The sequence below is a fragment of the Metopolophium dirhodum genome, chromosome 3 (assembly GCF_019925205.1).
Source record: "Metopolophium dirhodum isolate CAU chromosome 3, ASM1992520v1, whole genome shotgun sequence".
NCBI classification, from domain to species: Eukaryota; Metazoa; Arthropoda; class Insecta; order Hemiptera; family Aphididae; genus Metopolophium; species Metopolophium dirhodum.
The window spans coordinates 26,743,024-26,763,191 of record NC_083562.1 but is presented as its reverse complement, the minus strand read 5'-3'; the positions used below and the strand labels follow the sequence as shown (position 1 = coordinate 26,763,191).

General features: G+C 27.1%; 1 protein-coding gene across 1 annotated transcript in view; it reads left to right on the top strand.

Annotated features, from left to right (window-relative positions):
- Positions 1-3,342: 3,342 nt before the first annotated feature.
- Positions 3,343-20,168, top strand: part of LOC132940311 (rap guanine nucleotide exchange factor 4) — a 211,006-nt gene continuing 194,180 nt past the window's right edge. The window contains exon 1 of the mRNA XM_061007832.1: positions 3,343-3,830. Within this exon, the coding sequence (XP_060863815.1) occupies positions 3,793-3,830 (38 nt within the window). The 5' untranslated portion in view covers positions 3,343-3,792. The remainder of the gene's footprint in view (positions 3,831-20,168) is intronic.

Below are 20,168 nucleotides of genomic sequence, written 5' to 3'. Positions count from 1 at the left end.
CCGTATTCATAGTCAATGCTTAAAAATTATAAGTATTGCTTAGGTTAATTTTGGTAATTTAAAAAATAAAAAAATTGTGATATGAACTAAAAGCAATGCTTAAACTAGGTTTCGACTATTTCAGTATTACTATTTCTTTTCTTAGGCCAAATCAAGGTCTCGTTTATGAATTTCATTCGAGTCGTAAGTAGATATGACTTAAGCAATAAATTAAGCACCACCTATGAATACTGCCCTAAACAATTACAAAAACTCAGGTGTTAAATCCACATCTGACAGCAACATTGTAAGATAAATAATTATTGTTCTAATGTAACAAGTTGTTTCAGATGTATCATAACCAATAAGTAATACATTATAGGAATAATAATACTATACAGAACTTACATGATTTCAGTTATGAAGGTTTGAATGTGATTGATGTAGCTTGTAAATAGCATATTAAGTTTAACTTGGTTTTTGCGATGGTTTTAATTCTTTGTATATACATTTTACCTAGAAATAATACATTGTTGTGTAACATAAAATTTACATAATACACAAGCAGGTTAGTAGCCAAAAACTATGTACGACTTACGAAAATTTGAGGTAAACTGTTTAAATTTGTATTTTGTATATTGTACACGATACTATCGTGACGATAGTGAACAATATTGAAACATATTGTACAAAACCTACTTAAAAAGTAAAAAAAATACATAAAAAATATCAAAATATTAACGAATAATTATTATTTACATTTGAATTGAACATAACCTCAATTATTGTTTGCTGACATTTTAAGTGGTAACCGTCTAAAACCTGAACCGCGGTTAAACTAATACGAATTTTGTACGGTTTTTTATCCTTCTTGAAAGTTATCTATTTAACTATTGGGAAACTCGTTACACCGACCATTTAAATGAAATCTCCATAAAATTCTCTATCGATAAACCTTAGATTTCACCATTTCTCGTTCTCCTATGTGGTATTAATCTCATCCACAAACAGACGACCACAATAGTTCTGAATAGAGTACATACCTAATATTATAATATACATCTGCCATTTACTAATTTACTATACGCTTATACCTATTGTCCAGCGTTAGTAAATTTCAAGACATGTCATATTATAGTATTATAACAAAATACATTTAATTATAATCATTTTCGAGACGTATACATCATTAACTTTGATGATTGAAATTTAAAGTTCATCGATTATTTAAACAATTGTTCATGTTTAACACTCTTAAATAGATTTATTATCGATGTGATTATATGAACTACTTCTAGGAAAACTACTGGCATAGAATGTTGTATGCTGCTAGCGTTATTACTAAATGCGAACAAACGTATGTAAATATGTAATAGTTTTTAAAGTTCAATAAATTATTTATAAGTTATAGATGACATTCACATAAGATAATATTATACTTTTAAAACGTTTTGATTTAAGCTCTTCTAAAACGTACCCCTCCTAGGTGTATTTTGGAAAAGGTTTAGTTTCTGTACGACGTTTCTGAAACTCGAAATTCAAATTGTTTGGAGGTCGGTGATCAAATTTGGCGTCTTGTGTCGAAACCATAGAATTCGTATTTCTCCGTTTTTTGGAGCTTCAAAAGTTAAACATTTGCGTTTTTCGGGTTTTTGGCACGGACACTTAGATTTTGGGCGTGGCGAGTTGTTTTTGTAGTCGGATGTTATAGAGGACTTTACGCCGTATCAATGGGTACCGAGATCGAGGTTATCCGACTTTTAGTTCGGGAGTTGTGATTTTTCGTGAGTTTTTTGTACTTAAAAAATTACGTAGTTACGTAAATTTTGGATTTTGGATTTTCGTTTGATCACTACAAAACTCGAGATTCTGGTCTTTTGGTGTACGAAAAATCAAAAATGGCCTATGGTCGAAATACGTACGACCATTATTTCGCCTGTAATCGGAGTAGCAAAAAGTTGAAAAATACATAAAGTAATTATATTCGTATAACCAGACGTTTCCTTATGGTATACGTCTGTATAACGTTTTAAGTAATAATTATTTTGAACTTTTTTTTCGCATTTATTTTAGTAGGCGTGGAGTTCATTATTTATTTATGTAAATCGATAGGTATATAAGAATAAAAAATTAAAACCTATAAAATAATAGGTCAATTCAATCTAATATATATATATTTGAGTTAACAACACAAAATTAGATGTACATTTTGAAGCATTAGTTCCTTCAATATGGGTTGTATCGTCTTGTAATCTTCGAGGTTCAATGCAGTGACACCTCTTGATCAAATTTATGTTCTTAAAAAAACCGCGTCTCGTGTTTAAGTTTAAGAAATTAGCAAAACAAAATTTCCCGCTAGTTTTTTTTCCAGACTTTTCCAATTTTAAGGCATTGGATCTGATATTATGCCAAGTATCTATTTCTAATTCAAACATATATAAAAAATAGATTATCAAGTATCAACCATTACCGAAATTGTCGAATTTATTGTCTAAACGTAATAGCAGTAAATAACGTTATTGTACGTTTAGTCCATTTTTATGCTTATCCTATGCATTTTACAGCATTATTATTACATTATTTGTATTATAATTAGGATTTTTGGAATTTTAAGTATGATTATTCTATAAAAGTTCTAATAAGGTATATAAGGCATAATTAACATAGGTACTTTTGACTTAGCGATCATGTGACTATTTTTTCTAAATTTTTTTTAAATTTAACAAGCCAATATAGTCTATACCATGCTCATGCATGCTAACTGCTAAGACTGTTAAACACATACCACTGGGGAGGTACGTTATACTAACCAAGTTTTGATACGTAGGTACCGAAGATTAAAATACAAATATTATGTTAAAAATTATCATAATAATGAAACAATTTCTGCTTTTAAATAGTTTAGTTTTTAGTCGGTTTTAGAACGCGACTGATGTGCAATACGCACAATGCATAACCTGGCAACCTGCAATATGATATGATCCGTGAAAAATAATGTTTGAGAACCTCTGGTACATACTAAATTTTGTAAAAATAGGAATAGGTAATTTCTAATTACAAGTCGTGGAACTGTGGAAGTCGCCTTAGGACGAGGAACAGACTACAAAAGCATTGTAATTCAAAAATGTAACCATTGAATTCCCTTTCGAATAACAAAGCCAATGAAATACAAGTAGGTTAGTAAAATTTTTGGAAGGCTGCAACTTTTTGGGCTTTCGCTTTTCTCCACTTCACAGACGAAAGAAGGGGGACCACCGTCCTCCGCAGTCGGGTCGCACGTGCAGTTACGTGGCGTGCCGCCGGCCGTTCAACAAGTAGAAACTTCCGCGCAATCCCTCGACCACTGCGGCGCGCAGGGTGCACGGAATACCTCCGCGACGAGGGCTCGGAGGCCAAAACACCGCGGTAGCGTCGACGGCACTACCGCAGTCGTAGTACTACGCGTGCCGCGATGTGTAGACCGCGGTTGTCGTGCTCGTCGTGTCACCGGTCGGTACCACCGGAACCGGCGATGATACAATAATATCGTGATTGTTGTTTAAGTGCAGTTACCCATCATCGTTTAACACCACGAATATACACATTACCTGTGCATGGTGTATGTTTCAGGCGATAATAATAATAATTATACTATAATATATTACGTTTTATTAAATGTGTTGCATTTATCAACTGATACTATAATATTCTTGTCACTCGATCGCGTGTGTGGTGCGTGAATTTCAATCGCATCGTACATATCATTTTAAACTGCAAATTGTTACCTGCGTAGTCTTCGTCGTCGTCGTCGTTATTGTTGTTGTTGTTAATCCAATGGCAGCTACCGAATGGATCACGGCTATCGACAAAAGGTACTTTTTCCCACCTACCTATTATAAACGGCGTCCGATGATTGTGATGTATAATATGTGTATAACATTAAACATATACATATTATGATAATATTTTACTATGGGGCATGGGTTTTGGTTATGGGCATTAATTCTTATCTCATCCTTTTATAATATTATTACACTGTATGTATTATTTACTTGTACGTTTTACCAGAAACGTAGTTATATTTGAGTCTTGAGTGTATAAATGTATAGGTAATTAAAGTATATATTAAATAGTTAAAGAGAATTGCAATATCGACTAAACTATCTGTGTAATTCGTAATTTACTAAACAGTAAGTCTTAAAAAATTGTACAATTTATTTGAATTCTATAGAACCGTGTGAAAACTATACGGATAGGTTTTGCATTATCATATAATATTATTATTATTATTTATTATTATCGTTTTTCTTGAGCTTTAATCTGAAAATCTAATTGTTATGGATAGTTTAGTTGCCGTTATTTAAAATTAGAGTTTATAATATATTATATACTATTATATTATACTATAGTGTTTTAACGTCCTAGCAATGATGTGATTTTAAAATAAATTAAACAAAATATTTCCTTGATTAACTCAAATGTTTTTTTTGTTTAGTAGTTTTTAATAAAGTTTGTAAGACATAATTGTTTAAAAATGTTATAATAAGCATTGTTAAAAGTTAAGACCATACATATACCCAAACACTTACAAATATTTTTATCCATAATTTAAACAATTTTTATTTTAATTGGTACAATAGTAATTGGTATCAATGTCACAATGTTTAGACAACATATTTTTCAAATAAAATATTATTGAAACGGAGTGTAATTTACAGATAATAAATTATATAATATATAATGTGCAGTGCCGTGTTAAGGTGTAATGCCGCCGGAGGCACACATATTTTGCAGCCTCATAACCCCAAGTTATGTATAGTTTTGTTGTATTTGAAACTAATAAAAACTGCAAAAAATACAATGCTGAATGATGTCAATTATAATGTAAATGGATTTTTATGTGTAGAAAACAATTGATCATTTCCAAAAATTTCTAATAGTAATATATTAAATATTAAAAGTACAGAACTATGAAAAATTGAACATAAAAACATCAAATTATTAAATTTTGGGGTATGTATTGTGGCTAAATAGTATAACTAATTAATAATAATTATTTGTATAAGACGTAAGTACTTACCTAACGCTGATAGCGTAAAAAAAGTTTGTAATTTTTCGTTTTAATTCTTCTAATTTTAACTGTTTTACTTTTGCTCTTTTTTATATTCAGCGCCACCTAATTTTACTCTTTTTAAGGTATTATTTTTAAATATAAAATAAAATACACTGACAGCATTACAACCAACTGTCTACAAACCACTTACTAATGAGCACTACAATATTAATATAGTGATAATTCTGTTATATACTTATACCTAAGTAGACAATTTTTAAAAATAAATTAATAATTAAACACGACTGGAAATTGAAAAGTTGCCCGCTTGCGTCGTTTCTAGGTATTTTTACGAATTCACAATAATGTGGGTACGCCAATACCTATCATAGATATGAATCATGAATGTATGATATTAAGGAGAATTATCAACTATTTATAGTTAATAGTGTTGACAGGACCGGCTCAAGGGAAAAAAGTGAACTAGGCAAATTCAAATTTTGCCGCCCTTAACAATAGAATATTATCAGTATTTTGAAAATGCCGCCCTCTTACTAATGTGCAGCTTATGTGCCGCCCTAGGCATGGGCCTATGTCACCTACCCTTGAGCCGGGCCTGAGTGTTGATACAAATTATTTTTATTTACTACAAAAACTTCATGTACGTACAGCAATATCCTCATCCATCGAGTCTCGACTGCGTTTAGGCATTAAACTGCGTGTTAATATTGTAATCATTCGAACAAGATCAATGTATAGCCGTATGGGTATAAGTAAATCAGTTTTATTATTATTCAAAATTTATTTAATTTAATACTTAAATCTTTTAACATTCAATTTATGACATATTTAATCAGTAATCACTGATGGAAAAATTAGTTTATTATGAAAAAACCAAAAAATGTATGAACAATTAGTATACGAATGCCGCCTATGAAATATTTTCAAATTTGGCCACCGGGGGCAAATGCCCTCTTTGCCCCTCGTTAAACACGCCTCTGATACTGTGTACATTTTTTATAGTATCTAATGTATTTTATTAACTGTCAGTTGATCATATTTATACTGTAATTGTACAGTTACTACTAAAGCCTAATAAGTAAGTCACCTACTAAATATTTTTGACAAATTAATCAATTGATCTATTCATATTTTCTGTCATTTTTCTTTGTTTTGTTGTAGTTTGCTTACATTTTTCATCAATAAAACGTTTTTCTGAAGTAGGTACTATTTCGTTTAGTAATTGTTGTCTGCTCCTCTGCAGTCGTTTGCAACTTGCATTTGATTTCTTCTCTAGTTAATATCAGGCATTTTTCACCTTTTCAGTTCTTAGGATATTCTTAGAATCACAGTAATCTTTTCTTTTCTTTTTATTTTTTCATCAATGTTTGTTTATTCTAACAAAACGTGAGTTTTTCATATTACACGGAATTTTCCATATTGTACCATCGCCTAAGATTTGTTCAAGTATTTTTTATGATTGTGTTCTCAAATCATATTACATTTTTAGTGGAGAAAGACATTTATTGATTTGTATGTAATTTAAAAAAAAAAAAAATTTTTAAAAAACACTTGAAAATTGCAAAAATAGTTATCATTTACTCATTTACAGTAAATTTTAAGTTTTTATTTTGTTAAGATTAAAATATTAAATAAGATATGATATTGATAATATTTTAAGAAAAATATTGGCTAAAAAATTCTGAATGGTACAATGTTTATACTAATTGAAATTTACAAATATTTTTAAATTAAGAAATTTATTTTTCAATTGTATCTTTATCAAATTAATTAACTTGACTTATCTAGTAATGTATTTTGGGTATTTAAAAAAAGAAATATATTATAAAATTAATTTTTTTTAATTGATTCGTGTAATCTCAAGTTATAGGTTTGGTAAGATAATTCTTTAAAATGTTCAATACCTATAACATTTATACAAAAGTTTGTTATTTTTAAAATTTTATTTTTTAAAATTTTCTACCTTATTGTTTTATATGAATTAATGTTAAGCACTTTAAATATTACCAACGTTTATTATTATTATTTATAACTCTATTTATTTATTTTCTTATACAAATAATATGTATACAGCTAAGTTGGTGGTATTTTTGTCCCGGAAAATATCAATCTTAGTAAATTATATTGCACAAATCCCTCAATTTTTTAAATAATGTCAGTAAAAAAAATGGTTTTTTATACCTAATTATTCTGTACTTATTAACAATTATTAGATCGCATGTTTAGGCTTAAATAATAAAGCGGTAAAGTACAAGTCAATATTAATTTAAAAGTTATAATTTGGTAGTTAAAAGATACACGTCTAACTATTTAATATGATTATTTCAATAAGTTTATTCTTAGAACATCTGACACTTACTAGTTAAAAAGTTCCTAGTGAAGCAATTTAATTTAATGTCCAATCGTTTGATAACATCGTCAGAATCTATATTATTGGATATTTTTTTTGTTGGAAGTCTAAACATAAAAGCATCTAACATCTTCACGAATTTTTTAAATGAATTTTATAATTTTTAATATTGCAAATAAACGTTAGCAAGACACGTAGTTTTATCATAAATATTTAATCAAGTGTAAAACAGTCAAGTAATTGAAATACTAGTTTAAACATTACCCGAGTTGAAGGAAGCGTGAGAAGATACTCGTATATGCACTGCACAGCGTTAATTGTTGATTTACATCACTATAAAGTTTATATATGTATATTTTATTTAACTATAAAGACAGTTACACAGTTTGTTTTTTTCACAATCATTTTTGTAAATTATCAAAGTCGACAATATTTTATTGGTAATTTTCATTCACATCAACATTATAATTGTCTATATTAAATGTATCAAGTCGAGACTTCTTAATTGTAATCCAGCTTAAATTGAACCATAACAATATTTGTTAGTTTTATAAATTTTAGATAAGCGCACATAAAGAATTCTCCGAAAATCCATTTTTAGACTACCTTTTATAATTAGTTTTTAACAAATATGCTAAATCTAAATATTATATATGATTATTTTGTAAAAACAACTTTTTCTATCGCAGTAGTTATTCTATACTGCCACTACAAATTGTTTAAATGGATCAATATTGTATACATTTATCGTATTTGATTAACTTGGTTGTTTTGAAAGGCACCTATAAAATATTGTAATAGTAGGTAGGTAAAAAATATTGTAGTTGTATTTACAAAACAATAAAGGTTGGCAAGTGGGTACCGCTCGCTGTTGTAGGTGTCGAGTGAGTCAATGTAATGAATGTGTAAAATAATATATGTGTATTATAATATACATGTTTAGTTTTTAGGAAACAGTTTATAAAATGTTCAAACCATAACTATACAAATTGAACATTTTATCAATTTTAAACAGTAAAAGTTTTGTGAATTTTCGTGGATTTGACGAATTTTGAAAAATTTGAAATTAAAATGCTTGTGCCCCTGGATTTTTAATATTTTAAAAAGCTATATTGAAAACTTATGAGTAACCTTGTATTAAAATATACTCAAGATTTTTGATAGAAAACATTTTTATCGAAAAATTTTATTTAATGTTATCTATTATGTTAATTTATCGATTTTTTTTTATCAGAAACCACCACCAAAGTTCAAATTTGATGCATTATTATTATCATTTATCATGTATACATAATCAACAAAAAAAAAAAAATTAATCACACACACACACATGTCATTGTAAAATCAATACTTATTACATTTATTGATCCGCTCAGAATCTAAAAACTGTTATCATAAAATATTAATTAAGAGGCTCATTCACCCATCGCGGAAGTACCCAATTTTCGGATATGCCGATCTTCTCCATATTGTATGCAATACGATTCATTTATTCAATTTATTTTATAAAAAATACCAAGGTATTAAGTTATTTACCTATTAATAAACAAATTAATGCTTTTATTGTAAAGGCAATTAATATGTATTAAGCTATAATAATAAGTTTTCAATATTTTGATATCATTGGAATTATTGGTATTATTGATAATTGAAGAAGAATGATGAATATAATATTAATGAGAGCTAACGTTAAATATTTATAGTCAATCTTTATGTTTAGGTATTAACTACCTATAGTTAATTTACTATTTAATTCTTAAAGTTTAAAGTATATTATATATTTAATGTTTTCTTGTGTACATGATATTTAATAACAATATTTACAAAATATAATTCATGAATACTGGAGTAGTTGTTTTTTACATTATTTAAAAAAAAAGTTTTATATTTGTTTCTGAATTATACCAATGTCTTGTAACAACCAATAACTGGTAATTAATGCAAATATAAATAGCGACGTAACGATTTATATTGAAAAAACGATAAATGAAAAATTGGTATAATATATGGAGTGTAACTGTAAAAAATAAATAGTTATTACTTATTAGTTATTACTAAAGAAACAATTTTTAGATTCTGAGCGAAGCGATGATTGTATTGATTTTACAATGATGTGTGTTTTTTTTTTATTTTTTTATTTTATTTTTGTGTCTGTCATAACCTTTTAGGACAGTAAAAGTGCTTGGATTTTCTTCAACAGTAACTTTTCTGATAGAAAAGTGAATCTAGTTGGTACTTTGGGGGGTTAAAAGTAAAAATTCCCAGTAGTTTTCAAAAGTGACGTGAAAAACAAAAGAAAACTTAAGGAAAAACGGGAATTTTTACGCAAAATCTGTTTTTGAGAAAATCGATTTTGATTTTTGGTGTAACTCTAAAACAAATGACCGTAGAAACATGAAATTTTGACTGAATGTTTATAATTGCATTTCTTATACACCATAACATTTTCCAAATACTTTGACTTATTTTGAGCTGTTTACGGACATTGTCAACTTCCTTTTTTTTTAGTTTTTTTTCCTATAAATATCAATAAAATTGTACCTGTTGAGTAAAAAAGCTTGAAAACTTAATAGAAAGCTCCTAGGTTATTGTTTTAAAGGCAGATGAAAAAAATTAAAAATCCTTAGTCACAGTTTTTATTTGTATTATTATATTATATAAGCATTTAAAGTTCAAATTTTGACAAAATACGGAAAAATCACGAAAATAAACAAATTATTTTGAGTTGAGAATTCATAAAAATTTTTCTTTTTAAATTTAAGATTACCCATCAGTTTGTCTAACTTTATCAAAAAAAAAAATGTCTACAAGAAATTTAAATTAAATTTTTATGAGCGTCTGAAATTTATATTTTGACAACATTTGATATTCACTCGATTTCTCATGTAACAATTTTCTTATTTTATTGTAATTAAAAAATGAATGACTGTAGATACTTGAAAATTTCACTGAATGTTTATATTAGCATTTTCTATACACCATAAAATTTTGAATATATTTTGACTCTTTTTGAGCTGTTTACGGACATTGTCAGGTTTCAATTTTTTTAGTTTTTTTTCCTATAAATATCAATAAAATTTTATTTGTTGGGTAAAAAAGCGTGAAAATGTAATATAAGGCTCCTGATATATCGTTCTAATAGCAGTTGAAAAATATTACGCGTAAATAGGTTATATATAAATTACTTTATTTACAATAATATCATCAAATATACTTGGTAATATCATAGGCTGACTGACCGTTTTCGCTCAGAATCGTTTTTCTTATACAATGATATTATATCATTGAATTCAAATTTAACACCATCTATTACAGTGACCCACTTGTAACCTACTGTACAGCAGAGCGACATCCACTTATCCACCTTTTTTTTAAATGGTTTGAGTGCGTGACTAATATTCATTATATTCACACTTCTCAAAGCCCAAAGCATTAAAAAATTATCTGTAATAAAAATTATTATTATAAAACGTTCTTATACTATACTATGAAATGCGATATTCTATTCTCGCGTGAGTAAACAACTTTTTCTGGGGAATAAGTCAGCTGGATTCATTTTAGATATATTATAATATTACCAATATATTATAAGAAAGTGTTGAGTTATTGTTTAAAATATTAAAGAAGTTATAAATCATTATATTTGAAAAACTATATTCTGAGTAGAGTTCAATTTAACATGGTGTTTGAGACTTCGTGTTTACTTCATTTAAAAAAGTTGTGTGAATGTTTAGAAAATATATTCAATACTGTTAAAAACATAGAGTAAGTAGGTAGCCAATAGGTAGGACGTAGGTATACAATTAGTTTTCAACACGTTTATAGTCTAATTTTTTTTTGATTTTACGTCATAAAATTACATTAAAATTAATATTTTATCTAAATTTTAAATTGCCATTATACCTAATTTTAAATTTCCATTCAATAACAACAAAATAATGGATGCGTTTTTATGTGTTTATATGTCGATTTGGATGATATCTTAATTTGAAATATTTATAGGTATACATACTACATATTATAGTACATGTATAACAACCTAAATATTTTTGTTTAAATAGTTGATTAAATTTAGTTTTAAATAAGTTGTTTGTTGGTAAATAAATTGAAACATTAAATAGGTACTTACATATAACTAATTCAGATCATGTATAGTGATAGATACATCGAACTATAACTTATAAGCATTTAATGAGGGTTGAGGTGTTAACATCCGTGTTCTATATCTAGTGACTACCAAGTTAATAAATGTATTCCGTTGAACAACTTGAAACGTAAGCTATTATTATAATTGGGCGTATCCATTTCCGCTAAAAAACTGTCTATGCGATTACCTTTATAATGTGTTTCCGGTTAAAAAAAATCACTTGACATGAAATCGATTCGCAAGAATTGAAAAATTTTTTTGATTGTTAATTAAAATTATAAAAAATATATGAATTATAAATTATGTTAAACTTTTTAACGAACTTAAGGCAATTGTATAACTCAATTTGTCAATAACTTATATTGGTTATATTTATCTTCTACCTACTTATTTCTACATTTTTTCTGCACATATCTCTAATTAAACGTTTACATTTATTCTACATAAATAAAGGTCCTCGGTAGCCACGGTACGTACACTTTGGTGCTCAACTAATTATAGATTGGTAACCGTCATAGATATAATATTATCCACTGCATGCATGAAGAGTAATAAATAGATTTAAATTAACACATTAGAAATTAAAATATCCATGCATTTTTTGGAAAGTAAAAACAATTACATCCGGCGTTCACATAGTCATTTTAAACCGGTTTTATAAGTAAATTAAAATTATAATTAACACAACAACAATTTATTATTAATTTAAGTTCCAAAATCATTATTAAACCATCTAACAAGGACATTTAATTTAAAATTCCCCATACTATGCAGTAAAAATAATTAAATATAGGTACTTAAACAGATCAGATTTGTATAATATTATGAGTTTACTGAATACAAATTAAGTTCAAATTATAAACCTAATACTCGTATGTAACTTTTTATGTAGGTACTTTTTCCGTCAATGTTCACCCCTGAATTTGTATAGCTGAAACCTACCTATTTAAATATTTAAAATCTTTCTTTTGTCGAATATTATGTAGGTGATTGTATACTAGTTTACTTAATTCGAAATAAATAAATTAATAATGCGCTGTTTGTAGGTAAATTATTAAACGTTTAGTTGAAATTTCGAAAACATATTAATTCTTAACAATATGCACACGTCATGTTTATTTTTTTATCTTATAAATACTTGTACAGTAGAAAATCTACATACTTCTATATCGAATTTTATGACTTGGTCCTTTATTATCCAGGGATTGTTGGCATGGCAAACCGTGAACAGATCAATATTGTTGTACTTGTTTTACTCATAACGACCAACACACCTGTGGGTAAATACGAGCCTGACTAATATTTATATATGTATATTTTCATTTTTACGGAAACTTCATTAATTGGATTTACATAAAATACAGGGTGATTCTTTTAAGTAAACACTCGAACACACGATTTTCAAATAAATATATTTTAAATACCTACTTGTGGTATTTACAATCGCACATTTTTGAAAATATCTTTTGGTGACAATTGCTGATTATTTTTCTATAAAAGGTTCATATTTTATAATGTCCACCCTTAGTGTTTAATTGAGCACAGTCGTAATGAATTAGTGCATCACAAATTTCACAGGATACCTTTGCTACTTGATACTTCACTGTTTTTAACTTAGGTTATAATGTTTATAAACAAAAAAAATATCACATTAGTTAGTATACCTAGATGTCATACACTTATACTTATATTATATTGTTATATTGTATGTAATCCGTTTTCAAAACAAATGTCTTGAATATTTTATTAAATTATTAAATTGGAGATCCTCTCTTATTATGGTTCCACTCGTATCTAACCGTTAGATGACAATTTGTCAATTTATTTGGTGTGTCATCAAAATGTTCATGGTAACATTCGGAATTCCCAAGGCGGACACTTATGCCCCTTTCTACATTTAACCTTTTTATTAATACAGTTTTTCTAAATTCTCCCTCTTGTATTTTACATTTCGCTGACGATGCTAAGCTCTTTGCTAGTGTATCTTCGACAAGCAATTACCGTGTTCTTCAATCGTTATTAAATGGTTTTAAAATCTGGTGCAAAACAGTTGGCCTAACACTCAATAAAGACAAATCTAAAGTCATGTCCTTCTACAGGTCTAGGACATTTACAGATTAGTGATTACAATTATACTCTCAACGTCTCAACGAGACACCTTTAAAGTGGGTCTTAGAGACTAAAGATCATTGATTCATATACTCACCAACTTTATCCTTTATAGACCCCATATAAATTATATTTACTGCAAGGCACTAAGGTTTTTATGATTTATTCAACGTCATACAACTGAATTCAACTCAGCACTTTGTTTAGTTGCTCTACCTATATTGTTCTCTTGTTAGACCAATCTTGGATTATGGATCAATAGTTTGGAATCCATTCCTTCAGTTCGAGATTAAACTTGTCGAACGAGTTCAATCTCGCTTTCTTAGCTTCACTGGATTTTTACTACCAATTCACCACCCTCAGCACAATTACTCGCCAGTTATGAGAATATTAAAACTCTGTTCACTAGATAATAGTCGGGAAAGAAAGGTACAACTATTTTTGTTTAATCTACTTCATGGGAATATTATTATATTGACGCAACTCGTCTTCTTGAGCGCATAAGTTTACGTGTACCAAGTGTCCATACCAGATCACAAGAGCTATTCCTCCTAATTTCAAGGTCCAACTTTTTAATGAACAATCCAATAGTTAGAACCATAAGTCAGGAAAAAATATCTTTGAGTTTATATTTGATATACGTACTGTAAGTCATATTTATGAAGGTACAAGGTACCTAGACCTATTATATATTTTTTGTAACAAGTAGGTAGATATAGGTATTTTAAAAGTTTCATGTTTTTGTATTATTATATGAGTACTTCTGTGTACAGTAATAGTAAAAAAAAATTGTATGGGGAAGTAGAACATGTTTAATATACTATTAATGTAAACCTATTCATTAACAAAGGGTAAATACCAATAGTACACAATCATTAAAAATAAACCACGTTATAACATATTATATTCACTTAATTATATTTGAAATAATTATTCATGCAGGTAATTCCTATGCTAATAGTTTGAAGTTTTGTACTATTATGGTTCATTTAATATATTTCTTTTACAGATTAGGTAAATAATTTAAAAACCTTGAGCCTAACAATGATAATTCAGTTATAAATCAATAACTGTTTAAAATTAAAAAAAAAACATTATAATTTACCTATACTATTTTTAACTAAAAATTGTTATATATAATATCTACACGTTTAAAAAAATGTTTTCACATGCTTCTATCATAGGCGGAAATCCATTAAAAAACCAGGGGGACTAACATTATTAACATCAATGTGAGCGGGGGCTTCGATCCTATAAAACTAAAAAGGAGGGGGCTTGAGGGGCCCATTCAACGAATCTATAAAATCAAACTTAGTCATACTCTGTCTTAAAGTATTTATCTACTTTTTATATTATATAATATATAAATAACAAATGTTATAATAACATTATACAAATAGTTATGTAGGTACTAGGTACTTAAACATGTTACTGATGATACGACCTCAACTCAGAAGTTAAATGTAAATGATAACATTTGAATATTAAGAACAACATTAAAAATAATGTAGGTATATTTATTAAAAATATAAATAAAACTACATGGAATATGAGGAATGTGAAAGGTTTCTAGTACAAGACTAGGTTAAGAACAATGTAAAGTTCTGTAACGTAAATATACAACAACATCAAAATATTGAATTAAAAAAAAAAAAATATAAATAAATGTAGACGTTAAAAATCTTAGAATATAATAGGTATAGTTAATTTGGTGATTGAATAGTAGGTATCTTATAGCTTACACTGTATAATATGTAATTTAATAACAGTATTACTGTTTAGTATAATAATCTGGTATATCAATAAATACAATTTTAATATATTTTAATATTCCAATTACCTATATTATGTATTTCTGTCGATTTAAAAAATTAATTTATAGTTAATATGCTTCTGTACGTTGTATTACCCCGACAGCCGATGTACCTAATAATTAATCGTTATAAATATGAGTACCTTATCGCATAGTTTTCAACAAAATTCGATGGACTGAGTTTGAATTAAATTTTGAATCCTGCATATTCATAAAGTAAATACGCTGTTCCAATATTATATTATTTATTTATATCTTATTATATATATAAATGTATAATATGATCGATTAATACTTTAGTATTAAAGGTATTTTTAAAATATGGCATGGTTCGGAATGCTGTCACCTTTTTTTTTACTTATATTCATAACAGTACAATTTGTCTTATTTAATAACACAGATATAGAAAAACTAATAATAAATCAATACATTTGTATGATTGTATGAAAATAATTTATAATCAAAACGAAATATTTGACAAAACATATCATTATTACGTTAAAAATTTGTAGAGACGATAAATTCCAATATGGTTCCATATACTAGGTTTTATCGTTAAAAATATGCTCTGTTTTATATAATATAATTGATTGATTTTACTGGGTTTAATATCTTTCCTCCTAGTTTTATAGCCATTCTTCATCATGTTATTTTGCTTACTACGATGTGGAAGTGTTGACTAGAACCATTATCGAGTTATGAGTTTAATTTTGGGATCCGGCTTCGAGGAAGCTACGGTTCAGTAATTCCTGCCGATGTAATTGGCTCTCTGATAATAGTTGTTACGATGGCTATAATATCTAAACGAGCGGCCAAGGCCAAAAAAATCCAAGACTCAAAAAGCTAAATGATCGTTTGAATAGCTGCATAAAAATATGTTTGTATGTCCCATCTTATTATGAATGAATAATTATTTATATTAGTTCTATTGACTGAATATGTACAGTAATTTCATAACTCTTCTATCACTCATCGGCCATCACCAGTTACTACTGTTTTACACACTGTATGCCATATGTATACATATTATTTTATCATGATATTATGTAAAATATTTATAACCATTTTATTATTTATGTATAGTAAGTTCAAAGTTGTACACTTATATTTGTTAATGAAACAGTATCATAATACAATGGTATAAAAGTTTCAATATTTTAATGTTATTGGTTATATAGATGCAATCAGCTGATGCATGAATGCGTGATGTTAGGTATACCGCAGTAAAATCAAACAAATTCTTGAATTTGAAGTATAATCTACATTTGATGAGTTTTTAATGTGCTTAAACCAAAATATAATTAACATATTGTATTAATATTTTTTTTAAAATGGGTAATTAATATACATCGATACACACTACACAGTATATAGGTAAATAAGTATTCAGGTTTTGTGGTAAGTAAATAAAAATATTGTTTTATCTTAAATTGTTAAATTCATCTCATAAAGTGTTCAAGTACAAGCAGACTGTAATAAATGTCATTTAGTAAATAATTACATTTTCTGGCATTTTAAATCATTTTTTTTATGGTAATAGAGAAGTAAAGGAAATAAAATAAAATTGAATTTATCATCTGTCTATTTTAATGTTCGAAATACGTATTAAGGTTTTTGTGTGTATTCATTTATTTAAGAATATGAAAATAATATCTATGTATAATTATAGTAGGTATAGTGAAAGATCTAATGTAATTTGTTGTATCCATTTTTATGATTAATTAAGCGATATTATAATTTATAACACAACTTTTATTATTTTTTCAAAAGTTGGTACCTATGTAATTTTAAAATAATAACTGAATAGGCATGAGTAGAATATCACTGTTGTGTTATTCAGATCGAACGCAATTTTATAATACTATTTGTTACTTAGTATGTTTTATCTATCCTCCAAAAGCTTAAGTCAAAATAAATCACTATTATTTGCTAATACCGTAGTCACTCATTGAGGATCTAGTTATGTTTAGTGAGGTTCAATTTAAACGAAATTTGTCTGTTTAAATGACAGATCGCCTCGGTTCTTATTACTAAGGTACGTTTTTTTACTAATAAAATTATTACGCACAATATAATAATTTATTGTCGAGTAGAAAATTCTAATAATAATTAATGTTGTCGACTACAAACTTATCGTTTTTCAGAAAAATAGATAATATAAATTATTATTTATATTGTTTTTAACAAGAAATTATCTGACTGTCCATAATCTTGTTAAGTAGTTTCACTAAAAATCATTTGTGTGTCATTAAGTTTCTAATTAATAACTATATTTGAGTCTATATTTTTTTTAAATATATATGCATGGTACAGTTTCAACTACTAAGGTTATAACTAACAAAATAATGTTATTTAGTTACAGACAGGGAAATAAAATAATTTATATAGTGTAAAATATACAATTTAGTTGTATGTATATTAAAAAGGATTCTTTTTTATATATTTGTTGCATATATTCTCGATTTTTACGACATATTATAATTTGTGCTATATTGTGATACTTTTTAGTGCATACAAATCTGGCCTCTACTTATCAGTGATTAACATATTTCAAATGGTGGTAGCTGCTGTTAATACAGATAATATATAAAATATAAACTAGTTAGTTTATATATTTGTGGCTGTAAACTACTCCATAACACTAAACATTTTTTTGCTAGGTCAAAAAACTTTAAAATTCAATACATGGTTCCTCATAAGTCGTTATAATAACACATCAAAAATATTAAAGATACACATACTATTTTTTTATGAGCATTGAAAGTTAAAATTTCTAGAAAATTCATCAAAATCACGAAAATATTTAATTTTTATAACTTAGGATTGAAAATTTAAAACAAGGTTTACTCATAAGTAAACCTATACCTACTATCTACTGTTATCAAAACACCTTACAAATATATGAACACAGTTTTTTTTATAGATATTTAAAGTTCTCATAAGGACGAAATCAGATATTTAAATTATGAATAACGATTTAAGTTATTTTGTTTTAATTTAAAAATATTATTCGTGGCCTCGTTGGCTCTGGAAAAGTTTAAGTATATTATATTTAGTATATTATATTATATTCATAACAACATTTTCAAATGCAAAGTTTTCGGAAAAAATTAATTCAACCTACTATATTAGTATTACTAATGACTAATAAAAAAATAAATTACTTAAGTAGCGATAATATCATAAAATACACTTAGTAATGAAGACTGATACTGTCTTCGCCCAGAATTGTTTTTCGTATAGGTACAATGGTTTTATGTCATTGAATTCAAATTCAACACAGCCATTACAGTGACTCACTTGACACTTAATGTATAGTAGAGCGGTACCCACTTTCCACCTTTTTGTTATTGAACAGTGATTTTTTTTACATTGTTCATTATTATTCCCTTTTAACTGTGGAAAATAGCTCAACTATCAATAACAATTGTAATTTAATATAAAATAAATAATGAACATTTGCATTTGGTTATCCCACAGTAGTCTATACAACATATTATAGACATTATCAAAATATTTAACTCAGGCGTAAATCCAGGGTATTTATTTGATGGGCGGGGGATTTAAAGAAACACAGTTTCAACCTTAAATTTGAAATTATTTATTATGGTACCTAATTAAAAAATATTTTATAAATTTGACATTTATAGGGTATTGCTCTTGTGCCCTTCTCCTGTATCTGTATAACTGTACAAGTATGTATTTCATTCATAATACTAACGTATATCATTATATTCAATACACCTATTATTCTTTAACAGTATAATATTATATTGGTTGTTATGTAAAAATTGATAAACAGTGACTAGATTATCTTCCCTTGTTAAAAAAAAAATTACAATATATTATTACTTATTTACTTTATTTATCTTTATACTATACCACTATATGTATATTATTATTTATTACTATTATATTTTATTGCAGCTCTTTTTTAAATTTTTTTTATAACAAATAGTACACATTTATTTTGTAGATTGAGATAGTGCAGTGACATGGAGTGCTTTTCCTCCTATTTGAACCACTTCCATATCCTTATAATGAGAACAAATTGCCTTTAATTTTTTTTATTTATAAAAACTTTCATATTTTATCACATTGAAAGTTTGGTAGTTACTTAACTTTTATTTTATGATACGTAGAAAATATACTTATCAGATATAAACAAATTATTATATTATACTTGATTTTATGTAGGATATTATTGATTTAAAATTAATTGATCAAATGCTCTTCAGTATTCTTCTTGCTCGGACTTGCTTCCAGGAAACAATCTACACAGTACACATTATTATTCTTCTAAAGGAAACAGTGGACATTTATCATACCTAATACTAGTAATACTTATGTATACATATTGATTAGTACAAACTTCTAAAATCCATACAGCACACTTTAGATTTTGTACTACACACTTTGTTTCAGATCTCGATAAAAAATAGGGGCTTTTATATTGAATCATCTGTTTTGACGACATGCTCGTCTCACTTTCGAAATGTACCTACTTACTCAGATTTATTTTGCAAAATATTTATTTAATAATTGGTATAAATTACATATATATATATATAATATTAATATACAAACATTCATTAGGGGAAAATACAAAGGGATATCCAACCTATCGAGACGTCCTCCACTCAAGCACCTAACAATGACTCTCCCAGTCTAACTTTATGTTTATTAAGGGTTGACATACTTATGTTTCCTGGAAAAG